The sequence below is a fragment of the Crocodylus porosus genome, unplaced genomic scaffold (genome assembly GCF_001723895.1).
Source record: "Crocodylus porosus isolate Cpor-Errol unplaced genomic scaffold, CroPor_comp1, whole genome shotgun sequence".
NCBI classification, from domain to species: domain Eukaryota; kingdom Metazoa; phylum Chordata; order Crocodylia; family Crocodylidae; genus Crocodylus; species Crocodylus porosus.
In genome coordinates this window covers 22271876-22289741 of record NW_017728947.1, presented here as the reverse complement: position 1 = coordinate 22289741, position 17866 = coordinate 22271876, and the positions used below count along the sequence as shown (strand labels likewise).

The following is a 17866-nucleotide window of genomic DNA, read 5'->3' as shown; positions in this document are numbered from 1 at the left end:
GCATATTTATTGACACATAAACAGATAATGTTTTAGATACTTAAGTAGTATTAATTATACAGTTATCAAAACCTGCAAGGATCAAAGGATTTTATTTAAGAGGGATTTCACATACAGCTTGGATTATGTTGCTAAATAATAGCACAGTAGTACTTCTGTAGCATTGTAAAATGGCTTAGAGAAGAGTATGATGCCTATAGTTGGTGTAATGCATTGGTAATTAAGAGGGTGTGAGGTTAAGCTTCATTAACTGCTGTGGGATTGTATCGTGGGTTTTATTATGCTCTAGAGAAAATAAGAAGTGAGAGAGGTCAAACTGTTAGAATCTGATTTTGCTTAGTGCATCTGCCAAAACAAAGCAAGCAAAGTAATGTAGCAGCAAACACAAAAAACCTGGATTACAAGTAGCATGGATTATACAAATTTGACTATAGTTTTGAATTTTTTGTTAATAAAATGTTTACTCACAGTTGTGGTAATACTTTCATGAAGTTTAGGGTGTAAGAAGCAAATTAAACTGTGCATTAATAGATGCTTAAAACGACTGAATTTTCTCCACTAAAAACAGGATATAAAAACAAATCACAGCAAATTGCACTTATTAACTTTAGTAGTTACCTATCTTCTTGTATTTGCATGCTTCAAAGAACAAACTTGTATCTTAGGGTTCCTGCTGCTGCTACATTTTATCTTTAACCCATGCACTGCCACCTGCTCTATTGCCTGCATCCAACTATCAAGAACAAAGTAGCTGACAGCACTGTTACTAAGGAAAGATCTAGCACTCATGCTGGAGTTTTTTTCCTAGCTAGGAAGAATATAACAGTTGTCAGGAGACATGGCATACTTATACTACAAAAGTAAAAAGTCCCATTGCCTTTCAAAGCTGTACTATAGGGGAGCCAAAATATTTTAATTAAACAGTAAGCCTCACAAAAGTACTATTCAGTAACTGATATCAGTTACTATCTCTTACATATCCGTTGTCTTAAGGGCATGCATGATTATTCCAAATTCTAAATTAACCTTCCTGGGGCAACTTAAAGCCTAAATTATCTGCATTATCATTTTATATGGACTGTCACATAAGACGATCCATATAAGAAGATGTATTTATCTCCCTAAAATTGGCAGAAATAATTTAGATGTTGACCCTTAAGCAGCACAGTTGTAATTAATTTGAACCCAAATGATGCCACTGGGCTCCCTTGTGTCTAAAAACAACTAAAATTAAGTTTTTTTTCTCCAATTTCCTTAATGGTCAGTGCATTTTATTAATCCTATCCTAGGATTGTGCTTTGCAGCATATGAACATAAACTATAATTAAAATCTTTAAGTGTGGTCAGCGGAATCAATTTTGATGAGCACTGAAAAACAGTTATGACATACATAATAGCAGATTTCATAATTACAAATGGTGCTTCTACAGGGAAAAGCATGATTTGCAAAATATGTTTTTAATAAAAATACAGGAGTTTTTTTCAAGAGGATGATTAAATTACTTCCAAATTGTACTGAATCTTTTGGGACTAGGAGGAGGCTTATGATAAAGTTTTGGTTAAGCCCTTCCTCCATTATTATTTTCCCTTTTTGGGTACATTTTTGTTTAGCTTAAGGGGAGCTCTCAGATGCCTCTATTTTTCTTTGTAAGTAGATGGAGCTACTTAACAGGTACTTCAGAACTCATCATAACCGGCTAAGCTGTGAATTCTGCCTGCAGATGTTACCACAATCAATCTAATGTAGATAGAATGCTCTAGACCAGGCACCCAACTGGCAGCCTGTGGGTGGTATCCCACCCTTAGGAGAGTAATCTTTGGCCCCCAGGCACTGCTCACTACTACTGCCACTGTAGTTTCTCAGTTACCCCTCCCTCATCTGTCTGCCACTTCTGCCCTGTTTCAGCAAGGGCTGTGGGAATCAGTTGTGCAGGGCCTTGATTTAGCTGAGGATTAGGCTAGGTGGGTTCCTCACCCTGGGTATTAGGTATTAAGTAGGTTCCCCACCCTGCCCGGTCCCCCATATGTTTTCCACCAGCCTGGAAGCAGGTGCAGGGAAAGGGTATCCATCAACGTCACAGAACTTTTTGAAGGAATTACTTCATGTTGCTTCTTTAAGGTAACCAGGAAAGGGAAAAAAGCATTTTCTTCTAGGTACTGGTTGATATCTACCAAAATAATTGAAAATAGTAAAGCTGTGACTTCAAACTTTTATCTTCAAGGAAAATAAAGGAAACAGTAGTTCCATAAGGTTCAGAATCATTAACTTAAGGAAACAGTGGTTTCCTCTTGAGGAATTAGCTCTGGAATTGCCATGTGGATGGGAAATTACTTGATTTCATATAGTTATAATGCTACCACATTTTGATTGGTTCTTGGGTTAGCATTCACCAAGGTTATAGTCACATAACGTTTGTCAATAATGTCTATTTCAACATGGAGTTGGAGTTTTTCCCTGAATAGCTAACAAGCTACAGCATCTCAAAATGTATCTGAGCAGCAACCCATATAAGCATTGAGGAGCCGCAGTAATTAGGATTTATTGTAAATTACCCACAACACATTTTTTTTCCTAGTGGCAACTAAACCGGTGGTTCTTAACCTATGGGTTGCGACCCAAAAGTGGGTCACAAACATAGAATCATAGAATCAATGAGTCAGAAGGGACCTAGACAGATCATCGAGTCCAACCCCCTGCCACGGGCAGGAAGGAGAACTGGGGCTGGGAGGGGTCATAAGACCCAGCCAGGTGCCTATCCAGTCTCCTCTTGAAGATTTCCAGGGAAGGTGAGATCACCATCTATAAAAGGGTCACGAACAAACTTTAAAAATGGATTATCTGTTAAAGGAGAAAAACATGGAAAACCATGGCTTTTCCCTTGTAGGCTAGGAGAGTTCCAGCCTGCAAGGGGCTGCTTGGGGCCACCCAAATCCCACACACACTGGGGAGCTGAGACCTGGGGGCAGAGGGCAGTGGGTCAGGAATGAGGGTCGCTGGATTGGGACTGGCCATTGATTTTTACAAATGGGTCCTGGTACAAAAAAGATTGAGAACCACTGAATTAAACTATGCAAGAAACTTGTTAGGAAATTTTAGAGCTTCTCATGCAAAGAAATGATCTAGGATATTGTGAATCTGAATCAGTCTTTTGCTGGAGTTGGAACCAAGGTTTGTATGAGAAACCTAGCAATTATAAATAGCTTTAAGTATTGATGTTAAGTGATGATAAGGCAAATTCCTTCAACATGACTTAGGTTTTCATGTGTAAACTAAGAAAGGATTAACGAAGCGTACATAGACTCAGCTAATAAGTAGGGGACCTGTGCATATTGGCCTGTATAGTGACTGGGAGTTTTCTTGAGTAAGTCATGCCAAAGAGATCAGTACACAGTTTCCTGGTAAAAACAATAAATATTCTATCAGAAGCAGTAGAAAGACAACAGGATGGTAGAAGAGTGAGGACTGTATAAATGCATCTTTCCCACTTTTCCTCTAGTAGCCCAAGTCCTGATCAATTTCAGGAGAAACAACATTTTAGGATTCTAGTAGTCTCTTATTACTGGAGACAAATATGGCTCTTGACACAGTTAAGGAAACTGCTTGTTGATTATGTCCAACTATAAATGTATCCATACATTTACTGTTTTGGGCCTATCTACATCATGGGTTTGAAATAGCTTCTTTACCCACAGTGAAGGTATTCACTCTTTCTGGAGTAGGTCAGGAATTTTTTCTAAGCATTACATCTGAGAAGAAAGTATGGTGTTAGCTCCTACTTCTTTGTTGTTATTTTTGAGCACCTTTAATCCTTCTTAAGCACTTTCTATCTCTTACTAGTGTAGGGTGAAATAGCCTCTCTATAACAGGGGTGAGCAAAATGTCAGATCTGGCCAGTGGCTGGACTCCATTTCCCAGAAGCCCCTGCCTACGTGGCTGGAACCAGTTTCCATGGAGACCCCAGCAGCAGCTACCCTGTGATAGTGAGGCTGGAGACTAGGTCCAGCAGTTCTGGCAGGGCACAGAGCTGCTTCAGAGCCCAGCTGGGATCTTGTGGTAGTGATAGCGTGGTCTGGAGCCAGGGCAGAGGTGCGATCTGCAGCCTACATGCTCTAGGCAGGGACGTGCAGGCAGCAGATCACAGCTTTGCCCCAGTTGCTTGTAGCGGCAAAAGCATGGTCTGAAGCCACAACAGAGCCCTGATCCAGAGCCTGCAGGCTGCAGATCACAGCTCTACCCTGGCTCTGGACCATACTGTCACTGTCGCAAGATCCCAACGAGGCCCCGGAGCACTCCCCATAAAAAGGCTCTGCGCCCTGGTAGCGGGGGGGGTGGGCATTGAGGGGCCTATAGCTACCCCAGAATTCCCCATAGCTCTCTATAGCCAACCCTCCCAATGGCACCACTGCTGGTGCCCACCCTGCACAGGCAGCGGCAGCTGAGCTCACACTGCTCCTGCCCACAGCACAGTCCCCTCCTCAGCTCCACGCCAGGAAGAGGCTGGTGCTGCTGCTGCTTGCCAGTGCTGCTGGAGCTCATCTCCACGGAAACCCTGGCCCCACACTATTGTGGTTGCTGCTGAGGTCTCCATGGAAACCAGCCCCAGCCATGTGGGCAGGGGCTGCTGGGAAATAGAGTCCACTGCCAGCTGAATCTGGCCCATGAGCTGGACTTTGCCTGCTTCCGTTCTAAATGAAAGCATGCAAAATGGTCTTCACCGAGCCTTATGCTTCACCTAAGTCATATTCCTCACAAGACTATATATAAAGATAAACATTCCCATCTTTAAAGTAAAGGATTTATCAATTTGTTAATTTTTGAAGACTGAAAAGCGTGACTAAAAGGGAGAAAACATTTTAATAGGTTTTTTTTTTTATGGGGCATGCAATCTTTCAAAATTTCATTCATCGTTTATATAGTTAATCATTACAAATGATACATTGACTGCCTATTCATATTACAGTGTTAGCTGGTCGAAATAGATGTGTCCTTGACTGTATTAGAGGTAAGATCAAACAGTGTCAACAGTGGGAGTTTGGTGAAGGCTTAGATAATTTTTAGTATAAATCCTATCTGTCCCAGATCATCAATGTCACAAACAAGTGCCACAAAAGCCTGTGAATCACTTTTAAAAATGTTTGTTAGCTTTTAACATGTGTTTACTATGTAACAACATTCCAAGTTCATGATGTCACCAGTAAATCTTAGGTGGAAAAGATGTAGCTTTCTTCTGATGTAACGAGGACAACTTGAGTGGATGGTAATCATCAATATATTGAATATTCCAAAAAATATTTCCAGGGGAGTATCTCTTTAATTATTTAGAAAATATTTTCTATTTAAACTTAGAAATAAATCCAAAGAATCTGTGGCTGCATACATATGTAACATGCTAGTATAATTGTAGAATGGATTCTGTTAACTTACAGTTAACTGTTAGTTACACTTGCCTCAGAATGCTGATAAGAACTTAATGTTTTCAGTTTCTCCCATGTGTGACAAACTTTCATTCTTGTATTCAAAGTTTGTATGCTTATTCTCTGCCAGAAGTGATTAAACTTTTCGAAAAGCTTTTTTTCTACATTTACCAAAATATAACATGGCTGTTTTAATACGTGGAAATGCTTTTAATATTAACTTACATTCATTTTATTTTTATTCATGTGAAGTTATATTTCTAAGACTTAAACCCAGAGATTTCAAGGAGGAATCAACAGTGTCAAAAACATTCTGATCCGCTGTCTTTCTGCAGCTGAAAAACAAGTGAAAATTAAGAGCTGGCATTTTCCTAGGGATGCCTTGAGCCAAAAAAAAGGTTGAAAACTAGAGCTAGCGGGATTTCCATGTAAGAGCCAATAAACACAAAAATACACTTTAAAGTGGCCAATTCCAGTCTCTTACCCACCACTGTTGTCAATAATAGATCTTCTGTGATGTCAGTGAGAGCAGTCGAGCCCCAAATGTGTTTGACTGAGAATGCTTAAATAAAACATTGCTTAGAGAAGCATTTTTCTCAAACGAAATATATTCCATAGTTTAAAGTTATACCCCTTTATAATCACATGTATAGTACTTTATACAAAAATCTGTTAAACCTGTATCAGATTATTTTGATTTTGATCATTAAGTTAGTGAAAATATGAAAAAAATGCATTGTCGGTACAATGCTCTGCACTGTAGATAAAATTACAATTTGTGAGAAAATAACATATGCTCATATAAACAAAGCTGTCTGCAGAAGAGGGGCTAAAGTTGAGGTTTCACTTTCAACCTTAAGTTTTACATTTCTTGATCATAATATTGAACATTTTAATTAATAATCTTAAAGTTACATTGATAGAGATTTTAATCTTTAATTTCTTCTTCCTCAGGAAGGTTGTGGGAGTTGCACAAGATGTTTGGGAACAGGTTTTAGTCACTGAAGTGCCAACTTAAGTAAGAATAAAGGGTGTAGATGTGATTATATTAATTAGGTAGAAACTCATTTGAGTGGGTAGGGAGGAGCAATTTAAACTTGTCTTTAATCTCATTCTTTGGGTTTTTTAATTAAAAAATGTTGATTAAATTTTAAAATGCTGATTTAATTCAAATTTTAAAATGCTTATTAAATCTGGTCCAAATGAATTTTTCAAATATTTAGGCAAAAAATATAGTGAGTCTGTTTGCAGATTTTTTCAGTTAAATTGTAACAAGAGAAAACAAACTGTTCATTCTCTTGATTTTTCTGAGATTAAATGTATGTCTTTCTAGACTGCTGATGTATAAAACAATGTGAATTGTTTTAATTATTCAGCTTTCCTAAAAATCTTAACAGGGTTCTCATTGTTTGTGGAATTTTATATCTAAAGGTGCACATCATACTACTACAAAAATTGCTGTGAAATTGAAACTGCTTTCATTTTTAGTTATGTCATAGATTTTAGTTTTGTATTGTGAATGAAAATAAATATGACAAAAATTGCATTTGTATAAATGTCTCTCAGTAGAACAAAAGTGTTTAACTTTTTGCTGATCTCTACATTGCCTGTATATCAGTATACCAATGTGCTTGGTAGGACAATAAACTGGTCAATTAATATACCAGATATTTTTAATTCAATTTGAACTATAATATTATAATAATGCCTAATTCTTAGAATTGTTCTCTACCTTTTTTAAATAGAAGTGCTTACTCTAATTCTAACCACTTAACTTCTCACCATAAGGCTAAATTAGGCTGCCCCTTGTTTCTGTGGGTTAGGTTATGTAGTCTAGGTGTTCCATCCAATCAGAACAGGTTTCCTCATCCTAACACCCAAGACAGTGCAAAAGTGTTGCTCCAGTCTCTTTGAACTAAGTTCTTTGTTCACTTCTCAACATCACTATCTAGTGCTTCCCCTATTAAATGCTTTTGCTTTAATTGTATTAAAATGTAAATCTATGACATTTTAAAGATATTTAAAAATAGGTCAAAATTTAAAGTTTAATAGGAGAAGCTGTGATGTCCTCCCGAACTGTGATGTCATCCAGTTTGCACAGGTGGGCAGCAGGGAGAGAGTGGGACTTTGGGAAGTGTACTCAATGTCAGCTTGGTACAGTAGAGAGAGAGCAGGTTGCATGGGAATAAGCTGCGTACCATCAGAACTAGAGATGGCCTAACTTAGCTTTATGGTGAGAAATAAACTGGTTAGAATTAGAGTAAGTACCCTAGACCAATGGTTATCAACCTTCTTAGACACAAGATATCCTTTGGAAAATGCCACCTTTCAGTTTTCGCTTGCTATTTGATTACATAAATATAATGGAGCAATTATTCTGCTGCAAATAACTCAGAATGACCACAACAGGTCAGAAAGTTTTTTTTACCCTATGGATCCTTTTGAAATCTCTAGGCTTATACTGTGAATGACATGGACTTGTTTGCACACCAAACAGTGCTAATATTGTGCGGTACTCCATAGCACAACTTAAAGGATTGGTTGAGAATTGCTGCTCTGTACCCATAGCAAAGTTAGTGTTACAACCTCATTGAGCCTTTAACTGCATCTATGACTAACACTACACCTCTGAAACAGAAAGGCTTGTATTAGCAAGTTTAATAAATCTAAAGTTTATATTTATATCTTTCTTCTTGAATAGGTTTTGTTTCTTCTTTGAATTGAACATCAATAATCTGAGGCCTTAGACAGCGTGTTCTTTGCCTTTTGTGGTGTAGGAAAGGAAGATGCAGGCCATTTGTTGTAACTCCTATTTTTTATCCCGATGTACAAGTCTAGTACAATACCCTTTTGTCATAATAAGTAGCCAGAATTTTATAGTTCAAAGTGATTTGTACTTGCAATATGTACTACTAATAATTTTGTTTTAAACACATATTTTACAGCTATACCTTTTTATTAAAATGATTCTACTAGTTACTTTGAAAAAATATATTCTTAACCAGCTTGGCTACTTTAACTACAATGATATTGTCATACTCTGTATATTTAGGAGCTGCCAGCACCTCTGCTTGATGAAGTGAATGAAGAAGAAACAGTTTTTAAATCTAAAGAATCTCAGGACTACATGAAAATTGCCTGGCGTTACCAGAATTTACCAAAAATGGAGGTAAATAAATAGTATTTTATTATGATTTTCCTATAATGTTAGATAAAGGTTAAAATTCACTCGTTCTATAAATATATATCACTAGAAACCAAACCACAGAATTGCTAAGAGACTGTGGTACTATCATGTGTTTCTTGATTATCAAGGATACAGAGAGTTGAGATTCGAAGTCAAACATTTTTTGCATGAAGTCCCATCATGTTTAACAGTAATTTGTAAAGAAAATCAAGTTAAAATATTAAAGCACCAAGGGCCTTTTGATTTAATTCAAGAATATCACAGCGTTTTTGTCTTAATCTACGTAAATTTGTCTCTTACTTATATTAAGTATTTGTCTAGGCTTAGGTATACATTGATGATTTATATAGGTTTAATGAACAGCACTTATTAGATCCCTCCAGTGAAAGTACTGTATTAAAGCAAGCTGTTGACTTGCTTATCCATGTGCGTAATAAGTAAAGTAAGCACTTGAGATCATATCAGCTTCAGTGTCGCTAGAAACTAATCATTGTGAAGGCAGTATGTAAGAAACAAGCCCACTGGTTACTTCTTCAGAGTTAACAGCTGTTAGTATTTTGTGAGTTATGTTTTTCCTTAGGCTGGTTACTTTCTTATTTAGTCTAATAATGCAGTCAGAGCTTAATAGCATCCTGTACTACACCCAAAAGCCAACTTGTTTTGTCCATGAAGTTAGGCTTAAGTATTTTATACATGCTGATTTAGATGTAGCCATGACTGCCTAGTAAGTTCAGTCATATTCTTAAAAATATAATTGTAATGTGACAAAATGATTTTACAAGGCTTGGCATGTTTGGTTTTCTGTGAAATTGCACAGACATGGCTATAAATTTGTGTCAGAGAATACTTATATATGGTGACATGCCAAATCAAACAGCCTCCAGGGTGAGCTCATAAATCTCATCAATTTTATTAATATGGAACTAGCTGGGCCATTCTAAAACATCACAAAATATAGTTTTATTTTATTTGGTAACTAAAACTAATTTTATTTATACATTGATGTAAAACCAATTCATTACCATTACTTTAACATAAGAAGTCTTAGAGTTATATCAACTATAACTTGTAATGGGCATATGTCCATCCTACATTATTCTGTTTAGTAAAATGATATTTAAGTAGAGCAGAATAATACACTTGTCCTTGCTTACAGCAAACTGAACTTGGATATTGAAAGTTGTAGAGCCTATAGACTAATGACAGTTTAGTGTAGACCAACTGTCCAAAATTACAAGGCATGATTCCTTCATTAACATCATTGTTTTCTTAATCATTTGGTGATAATTCCCTAAGATGTATGTACTATAATTTTCAGAAATATAGCATTTCTTTAAATACTTAATCAATGAAAAAATAAAAATACAGTTTAAAAAATGCTAGCAAATTAATATTTTTTGTTACATCAGGGAACAGAAATATTTGATGGTTGAATGAATTTTTATGTAATTATGCTATTTTTCAGTAATTGGCTAGTTGGAAGCATTAACTGATGTAGTATGTCAGCCTCTAGGATAGTTCTAATATATCTGGTAATAGCTTTTAATTAAGTGCTTCAACTTTGATTGATGTGTGTTGACTGGTTAAAAATTTCTATCAAAAGAAACTTAAATAAAACTAACCCCCCCCCCCCAAAAAAAAATTTATGTTCTAACCAGGTCTAATTTTTAAACTGATTGTATTTTAAATTTTAATCTATAAATATTTTCAAAATTAGAGTAGATTAGGTTACAAAGGTTAGAAAGCATAAGCTATCCTTTTAAGAGCTCCAAACATGTCAGTTGAATTTTTTGTCCATTCAACATGTTTTTTATGTGAAATACAAATGCTGTGTAAAAGTTGTCTTTTTAGTACTTTTGTTAGCTAATTTATATTTACTTTTCAGTTACCATTTTTGATAATAGAAATGGCATTTATTCACTTCCCTTCCTGAAAACTTTACATACATGCTTAGCCAGCTAATAACTATTTCAAGTTATATATCATTCTAAATTAATAATCATGTCTTGAATAGGACACATTGAATGGATAAAAATCAGCATACAAATATTCAGCACATCATAAATATACTGTAGATTTATACATAGTTGGCTGCTTGCATACTGATCATGGTAAGTTTAAGTGGTACTGCTGCCTGTAGTAAGAGTATAAAATAATTTATAGTTCTGACTAAAAATGCTAGGTACAGCCTAGCTTGCAATGTGAAAAGGTATAATGTGGGGGGGGGGTTCTCTCCCCCTCTCTGTCTTCACCCTCCCCCCTCACTCCACCCCGCCTTTTTTTTTTTGAATGAACTGCTTGTGTTCTTGGGGCAATATATAAACTGTCACAGCATGAAATCAATTTTCTGCCTTGATTCATCCTAAATCTGAGATTTCTAGCACATTAGTATTGCAATTAGAAACATTAACAGCAGACGGTAGCATAAAAGCACACTCTGCTCACTGACAATTTAGTGTATTTCTCCTTGTGCAGACTAGCTCATAAGAATCCAAGGAAGAACAAGCTTGAACCTACAATCTAGTAATAAACTTATCAACTCAAACTTAAGAGGGATGAAAAGTCTGTTTTGCACTCTCCATGGCCATTCTGCGAAGACAGATTATTCATGCTTACTTGATTCAGGTAGGCTTTTTGCAAGCTTCCCTACTAAGCCTGGGAATGTGGTACATTGAGGCCTATTCATAGGCTTCTGACATAGACGGAGCTTTTATTGCATGGTGTTTTATTATAGCCAAATCCGAGTCTCCACCCAGTTTGTAGGCACTGTGTTCATTCTTTTGAATCAAGAGAGGTTATCACCTACCTTAATCCATGCAGCAGGGTGGATTAAGGACACCAATGTTCCCCAGGATTCTCAAAGAGGATCCTGGAAACTTCTTGTTTCTTCTTTTTTGCTGTCTTTACTAAATTCTATTGGGCCTCAGTGAGGATTTGCATCCAAAATAGGCAACCTGGAGCTTTTCTCAATGAAGACATCAGATCAAAGTTCAGTTAGTCAAGGCCTTTCTAAAACATTAAGGGGGCTTGAGAGTACACAATAAAAAGATGAGCTCTGGCAGAGATTGCAGTAAAAACATTCTGATCTGTAATCCGGATAAAGGATAGATTATAGGCCAAAGAACAGCCCCTGTTTAAATTGCTTTCAGAATCCTTATACTAAATAACTTTATACTTTGCATTTTTAAAATGTGATAGTTTTTGATCAGTCTTTTATTTTAAAATTTAAAATACATTTGCTAGAGGGGCTTTAATTTTAGAGGGTTTAAAATTTTCTTATAAGTGTGCTAAATACTTTTGGAACTCATCTATTAGTTATGGCAAGGATTTTTTTCTTAAAACAAAGTTTTATTCTTTTTCTATCCTTTCTAGCAATTATATTTTTAATTCTCAGACTGCTAACTAAGCTTAGTATTTGTGTATCTGTTAATACCAAAGTATTACATGGAGATTACTCAAATGGCTACTTCTAGTTCATTTAGACCTTTTTAGCACATTTGTACAATCTAAAGCACTAAACAAAACTTATGAAAATATCTGGCATAGCTGTCTGCAGACAGGTAACTAAAACGACACTATATTCAATAGGGTTGTATCAACAATTATATGTTTTAATATAACAAGACTGCATGTTGCTTTTTAAAAAAACCTTTTCAGAACTTTAGAAGCCTTTTTGTCAAAACATTTTTCTGGTTCATACAAAAATTAACAGAATTATTAACAAATCTGTGATTACAGTACTAAATGTTGCCCTCAAATGCACCTGGATGATCTCCATTTTTTTCAGTGAGGGCAGAAGTGTAAGCCTAGTTTTCCCCATAGAATTATCAGTATTTGATGACGATGCACAAATTAGAAAGAACCTAACTCAACTTCCAAATGCTTGGTTGAATTTTTACTGTTGTCCCCTAAAGAACAAATCTCTTTTTAGTGTATTTGTAAAATGAAGAAAATTGTTATAGAATCCATTGGGGGAAAAAATATAACACCCCAAAGAGGCTATTTCGGGTCTTTTTCAGGTACAGCCACAAAGCAGGTACAAGCAAAACGCTGTCTAATTTTATCTGAGAACACAGCTTCTCTTTGTGGACTTTGAGGTGGGAAAAAGAATTGCTTTTGGTGTTGGGTATTTTTGTTTTTATATTGGGGGAGGTTGGTGTTCGCTTTTTGCAGCTGAATCTTTAATCCTTTAGAGTAGACAGCGTCATGACTTCAAAATGAAGTCATTATTCTTTATAGTGACCACAGAACATACTTAAAAACTTTTTAGCACCACCCTGTGACCTACATCTCTGAATTTTCACACTTAGAAGTTAGTCACCTCTGAGCTGACTAGAAATAATCAGACACTTTCACTCTCACAGTATTAATCAATGAGTGTGAAAGTACTTATTGTAAGGGAGAGAAATGACTGGAAGTTTTTTTTTGAAGCACAGAGACATGATGCCAGACTACTGACAGTTTCTGTGAAGCCTGGGTCCCTGGACAGAGGTAGCATTCAAAGCACCCTGCAAATCCCTTTTGCACCCCGTGGGTGAAGGCACACCACCGCATACTGTTACAATAATCTTGAACAGCTGTAGTGGAGGTGTGTGGCACAGAGCTGCACATCTGTCAGTGGCCCAAAGTGCTCTGAAATTTAAGTACTGAAAATTCCACTCCAATTTGGAGTGCTACAAATATACATCTATTCATGGCCTGAGTTGGCTAAATGCGGAAGCTATTGCTAGAGGAAGCTGATAGATGTTTGACTTGAATCCTGGGCAGAGAAGACTTGAGACCCTTTGCTGATGCCAGTATTAGCATGGACTTATAATGGAACCACATACTTGTAATAGAAGGAACCTCCAACATGAAGGTATAAGAAGCCCTGAATGTTTGTAGCAGAGCTCTCATCTAATAGGTGGGTCACTGGGCACAGGGCTGGTATGCCTTTGTTTTGGAGCAGATGGCTTATAAATCATCCCCCAAATAGAAAGTGTTTTGTTTGCACAGAGCAAGAAAATAAATATAGATTTTTAGTGATGATGCTTCTGTTATGATTGGAACAAGAAAAGTACATTTTTAATTGGTAGGTTGGCTGTAAAAAAAAAAAAGTAGTTCAGGGGTTGGCAAGGTTTTTGGACAGAGTGTCAAAAACACCTACAACCTCCACTTGTAAAATGTTGGCACCAGGGCTAGGAACAGCTAAGACAGCTATATTGTGCTTGAACCCAAGCTAGTTTGTTTAGAGTTAGCTGAAGTATCACTGACAGCACTGAATTCCGCCATGTAGGAAACATCACTGAATGGTTTTCCCAATGTTTCTTTGAGTATTAAATATTTTTGGTCTCTATATTAATATGGGTTGATCCTGGTGATCAGCCTGACTACATTTGTACATTAGTTCTTTGGACTGTTTCACATTCTCATCTTCTTAGCTGTCATCTTTCAGCAATCATTTTCTAAGTTCTGTCTTTCATAAGTACAAAGCTCCATTAGCATTATGTCTTGGTACCAGCCAAACACTTCCTGAATGCAGAGTGGGGTGAAGTAAAGAGATGGTTTAAAGCAACCTTTGCACTTTAACCCTTCCTGAACTGTACCATTTAGCTGTTCAGGATGTGGATAATTGCTCCTTGTATTAATACAAAATATCATAGCTCAGGTAGACTTTCTTTTGTAGCTGTAAACAAACCTAACCAGCATTTGTTCAAATCTAGCTGCCTTATTATTGAGGTTAGAGTATTTCTGGTTATCTTGTGTATTATGTGATGGAGTGGTGACATCTCCAAGCATATGCCTACAAGCAAAAACTTCACTTGTATGAAGACTCAAAACATTATCACACAGCAGTTAGGTCAGTTGGTAAGAAAGAGTCTTTGTTTCATAGTTTCTAGGGTTGGAAGGGACCTGAAACAGATCAAGGCCGACCCCCTGCCCTGGGCAGGAACGAGTGGTGGGATCATAATACTCCAGCCAGATATCTGTCCAACCTGTTGAAGATCCCCAAGGTAGGGGAGAGCACTACCTCCCTTGGAAGCCTATTCCAGAGCCTGGCAGCCCTAACCGTAAAGTATGCCTCCTGATATCAAGCCGGAACCTGCTGTCAATCAATTTTTGATTGGCAACACAGTGCTGTTTGCTAGCATTCTGGATGTGTAGTGCCACAACTTTTAAGCTTTAAGTTTAATTTTTCTCTAGTCTTCTTATATTCCTTTCAAGAACAAGCCTACTTATTAGGCTAATAAATGGAACTAATATAAGGTGTCCCATATCTGAGCTAAGTGATTTCTTTCCCAACAAGAAATTAATTCTGCCACTGAAGCTTCCTGACCATTGAAACCAACATTATTTTTTTGATGGGGAAGTGCAACAGAAACAGAACAAATTAAAGCATAGTATAAAGGGAAATATTTTATAATTACATATTATTTCTGTTTTTTATATGCAAAATAGAGCTATTATGTATTTACACACTCCCTTTTTAGAACAATTTAGTTTCTATTTTTTCTGTGTAAGTAGTATACTCTATATTAGCATTCTGGATTGTACATTGTGCTGGATTTCTATCAATATTCAATGTTTGGACCTCCTTTCTGTGTCCTTCACTTAAAGCATATAAAGAGTGTTGTTATCACACTTTAGCATGTTGGTTTTATTATTACTTTTACTCTGTTCTGTCAGTTATATCAGAAGCAAAGTTACTTACCATATATAATTGTTGTAATATCCAGCATCAAGTTACTGAAGATTCAAGAAATTTTAGCATTTTCTTTAGAATTTATAGTTTTACATAGAGTTTAATTTTCCTTAACTCAAAGTTGGAAGCTTCTAAGGTGGTTTATTTACACATTGTATGTAAATGTAGCAAGTGTCAAAAGGTGGTAGGCAAATGTTTGTGGACTTCTGCATATACATAGTACAGGTATTGAAAAGCCTGATATATACAGACCTTGGCATGTACCTGTGCCACCTCCCATGCTTCCTCCTACTTATACATACATCAGGAATTTATGTGCCAGTTTAGGGCTTGTATAGGAGTACATATTTTTGGATTCCTGATGCATATATTTGGTGGAACAACTCTAAATTCACTCTTGACAAACTCCCCATTATCAATCTTCAGCCAGTCTGAAGTAATGCTTAAATAAAAAATCAAAGATCTCTCTTACTAGTATTGCTAATGAATTATGTTTTGAGATAAATTATTATTTAATTGGGTGTTATCATTACTGAATGTCTTTGCAGGCTAGCCCAGCAGCTTCTTCGAGGTTTGGTCATTATTATGATGTATCGAAAACTTTGTCTCCAGAACTGCTTCAGTCTACAAAATGTCATCATTTTTTCCTTCCTGAAGAAATATCTTTACACCCTAACATTAACATTTGGTAAGTTAAGTCCTGTTTTTTTCTATATAATCAGTTTTTATATTAAATTTAAGGGATGATTTTTAAATGTGTCGCTAGATAATTTAGGATTGTGCATCCCTTTGTTTTATAATTAAACTTGTACTTCTACATTTCATTAGTTACTCTTGAATAATCTTCCCCATTTTTTTACCCTAGATGTACCAAGGAGGTACATAAAATAGAACATGCATAAGATTGCTTTCAGCAGTGATATTCCTACATTTCTGAGAGAGCAAGGTAAACTACTGTTTGGATTTGAAAAGGAATTCTTAATCAGTTTGCCACACTGGTCATTTGTTATAGTTTGTATCTGTTGCAAATAAAATCAGACCAACAGAGTACCAGAGACATCAGTAAGGTGTTGTACTACAGCTGTACGTGCTACTAGCTATTTTGCCAGTGTCTCAAGGTACTCCTCCAATGTCAAATAAAGACCATTATAGTCATCTTGGATCTTTCTACTGCTCTAACCTCTAGGTTTTACAAACTTCTAGGAATAGAACTAAGTCCCAAGAGCTATTTCAGTGCGTTTTGAAAAGTATAGTTTAACACAATACAAAGTATAGTTGATAAAAGAAATCCAGTGCTTCATTGTTAAGTGCTTTTTAAAAAATGTAAACAAGGGAAAAACTACAGTCTTTGTGGATACCAGTGACAGTATTATGTGATCAAAGAGCAGTGGTTTCTATTTATTAAGGCCTTCACATTCTAGCTGGATTGTAAACAAAGCAATCTGTATACTTTTTAGAGCAAGGCAAAATTATGAGCTCTATTTCTGTAGTAAATTTTTTTAAGCCTGCCCATGTCTAATCATAGAATCATAAAAAATTAGGGTTGGAAGGAACAGCAAGGGGTCATCTAGTCCAACCTGCTGCTCAAAGCAGGATTATCCCCAACTACATCATCCTAGCCAAGGCTTTGTTTAGCCTGGTCTTAAAAACCTCTCTGGGCAATCTGTTCCAGTGTTTTGCTATCCTCCTAGTGAAAAAGTTCTTCCTAATATCTAACCTAAACTTCCCTTGCTACAACTTGAGACCATTGTTCCTTGCTTGTTCTGTCATCTGCCACCACTGAGAACAGTCTAGCTCCATCTTGTTTGGAACCCCACTTCAGGTAGCTGAAGGCTGCTATTAAATCCCCTTTCAGTCTTCTCTTCTCCAGACTAAATAAGCCCAGTTCCCTCAGCCTCCTAGCCCCCTAACCATTTTTGTTACCTGCTGCTGGACTCTCTCCAATTGGTCCATGTCCTTTCTGTAAGGGGGGCCCAAAACTGAACACAGTACTCCAGATGTGGCCTTGCCAGTGCTGAATAGGGGAAATAATCACTTCCTTTGCATTACTGGCAACATGCCTACCAGTGCAGCCCAGTATGCTCTTAGCCTTCGTGGCAACAAGGGCACAATGTTGACTCATATTCAGCTTAGTGTCCACTATAACGCCCAAGTCCTTTTCTGCAGAGCTGCTGCTCAGCCAATCAACCCCCAGCCTGTACTGGGGCATGGAATTGTTCTGTCCTGAGTGCAGGACTTTGCACTTGTCCTTATTGAACCTCATGAGATTCCTTTTGGCGCAATCCTTCAGTTTGTCTAGGTCTCTCTGAATCCTGGTCCTACTCTCCAGCATATCTACTACTCCCTCCATATTGGTGTAATCTGCAGACTTGCTAAGGGTGCACTCTATGTCATCTTCCAGGTTGTTGATGAAAATATTGAACAGCACTGGCCCCAGGACCAACCCCTGGGGCTTTCCACTTGATACCAGCTGCCAACTAGAAATCAAGCCAATGATTACTACCCTCTGAGCCTAATGCTCCAACCAGTTTTCTGTCCACCTTATGGTCCATTCATCCACTCCGTGCTTCCTTAGCTTGCCT

General features: G+C 37.0%; 1 protein-coding gene across 3 annotated transcripts in view; it reads left to right on the top strand.

The window, feature by feature from the left end:
* The window catches only part of ELP4 (elongator acetyltransferase complex subunit 4), a 251079-nt gene that overhangs the window by 51838 nt on the left and 181375 nt on the right, over positions 1 to 17866 (top strand). For all 3 annotated transcript variants that reach the window (XM_019552041.1, XM_019552040.1, XM_019552042.1), the window contains exons 4-5: positions 8468 to 8584; positions 15833 to 15972. In XM_019552041.1, coding sequence (XP_019407586.1) covers positions 8468 to 8584; positions 15833 to 15972 — 257 coding nt within the window. The remainder of the gene's footprint in view (positions 1 to 8467; positions 8585 to 15832; positions 15973 to 17866) is intronic.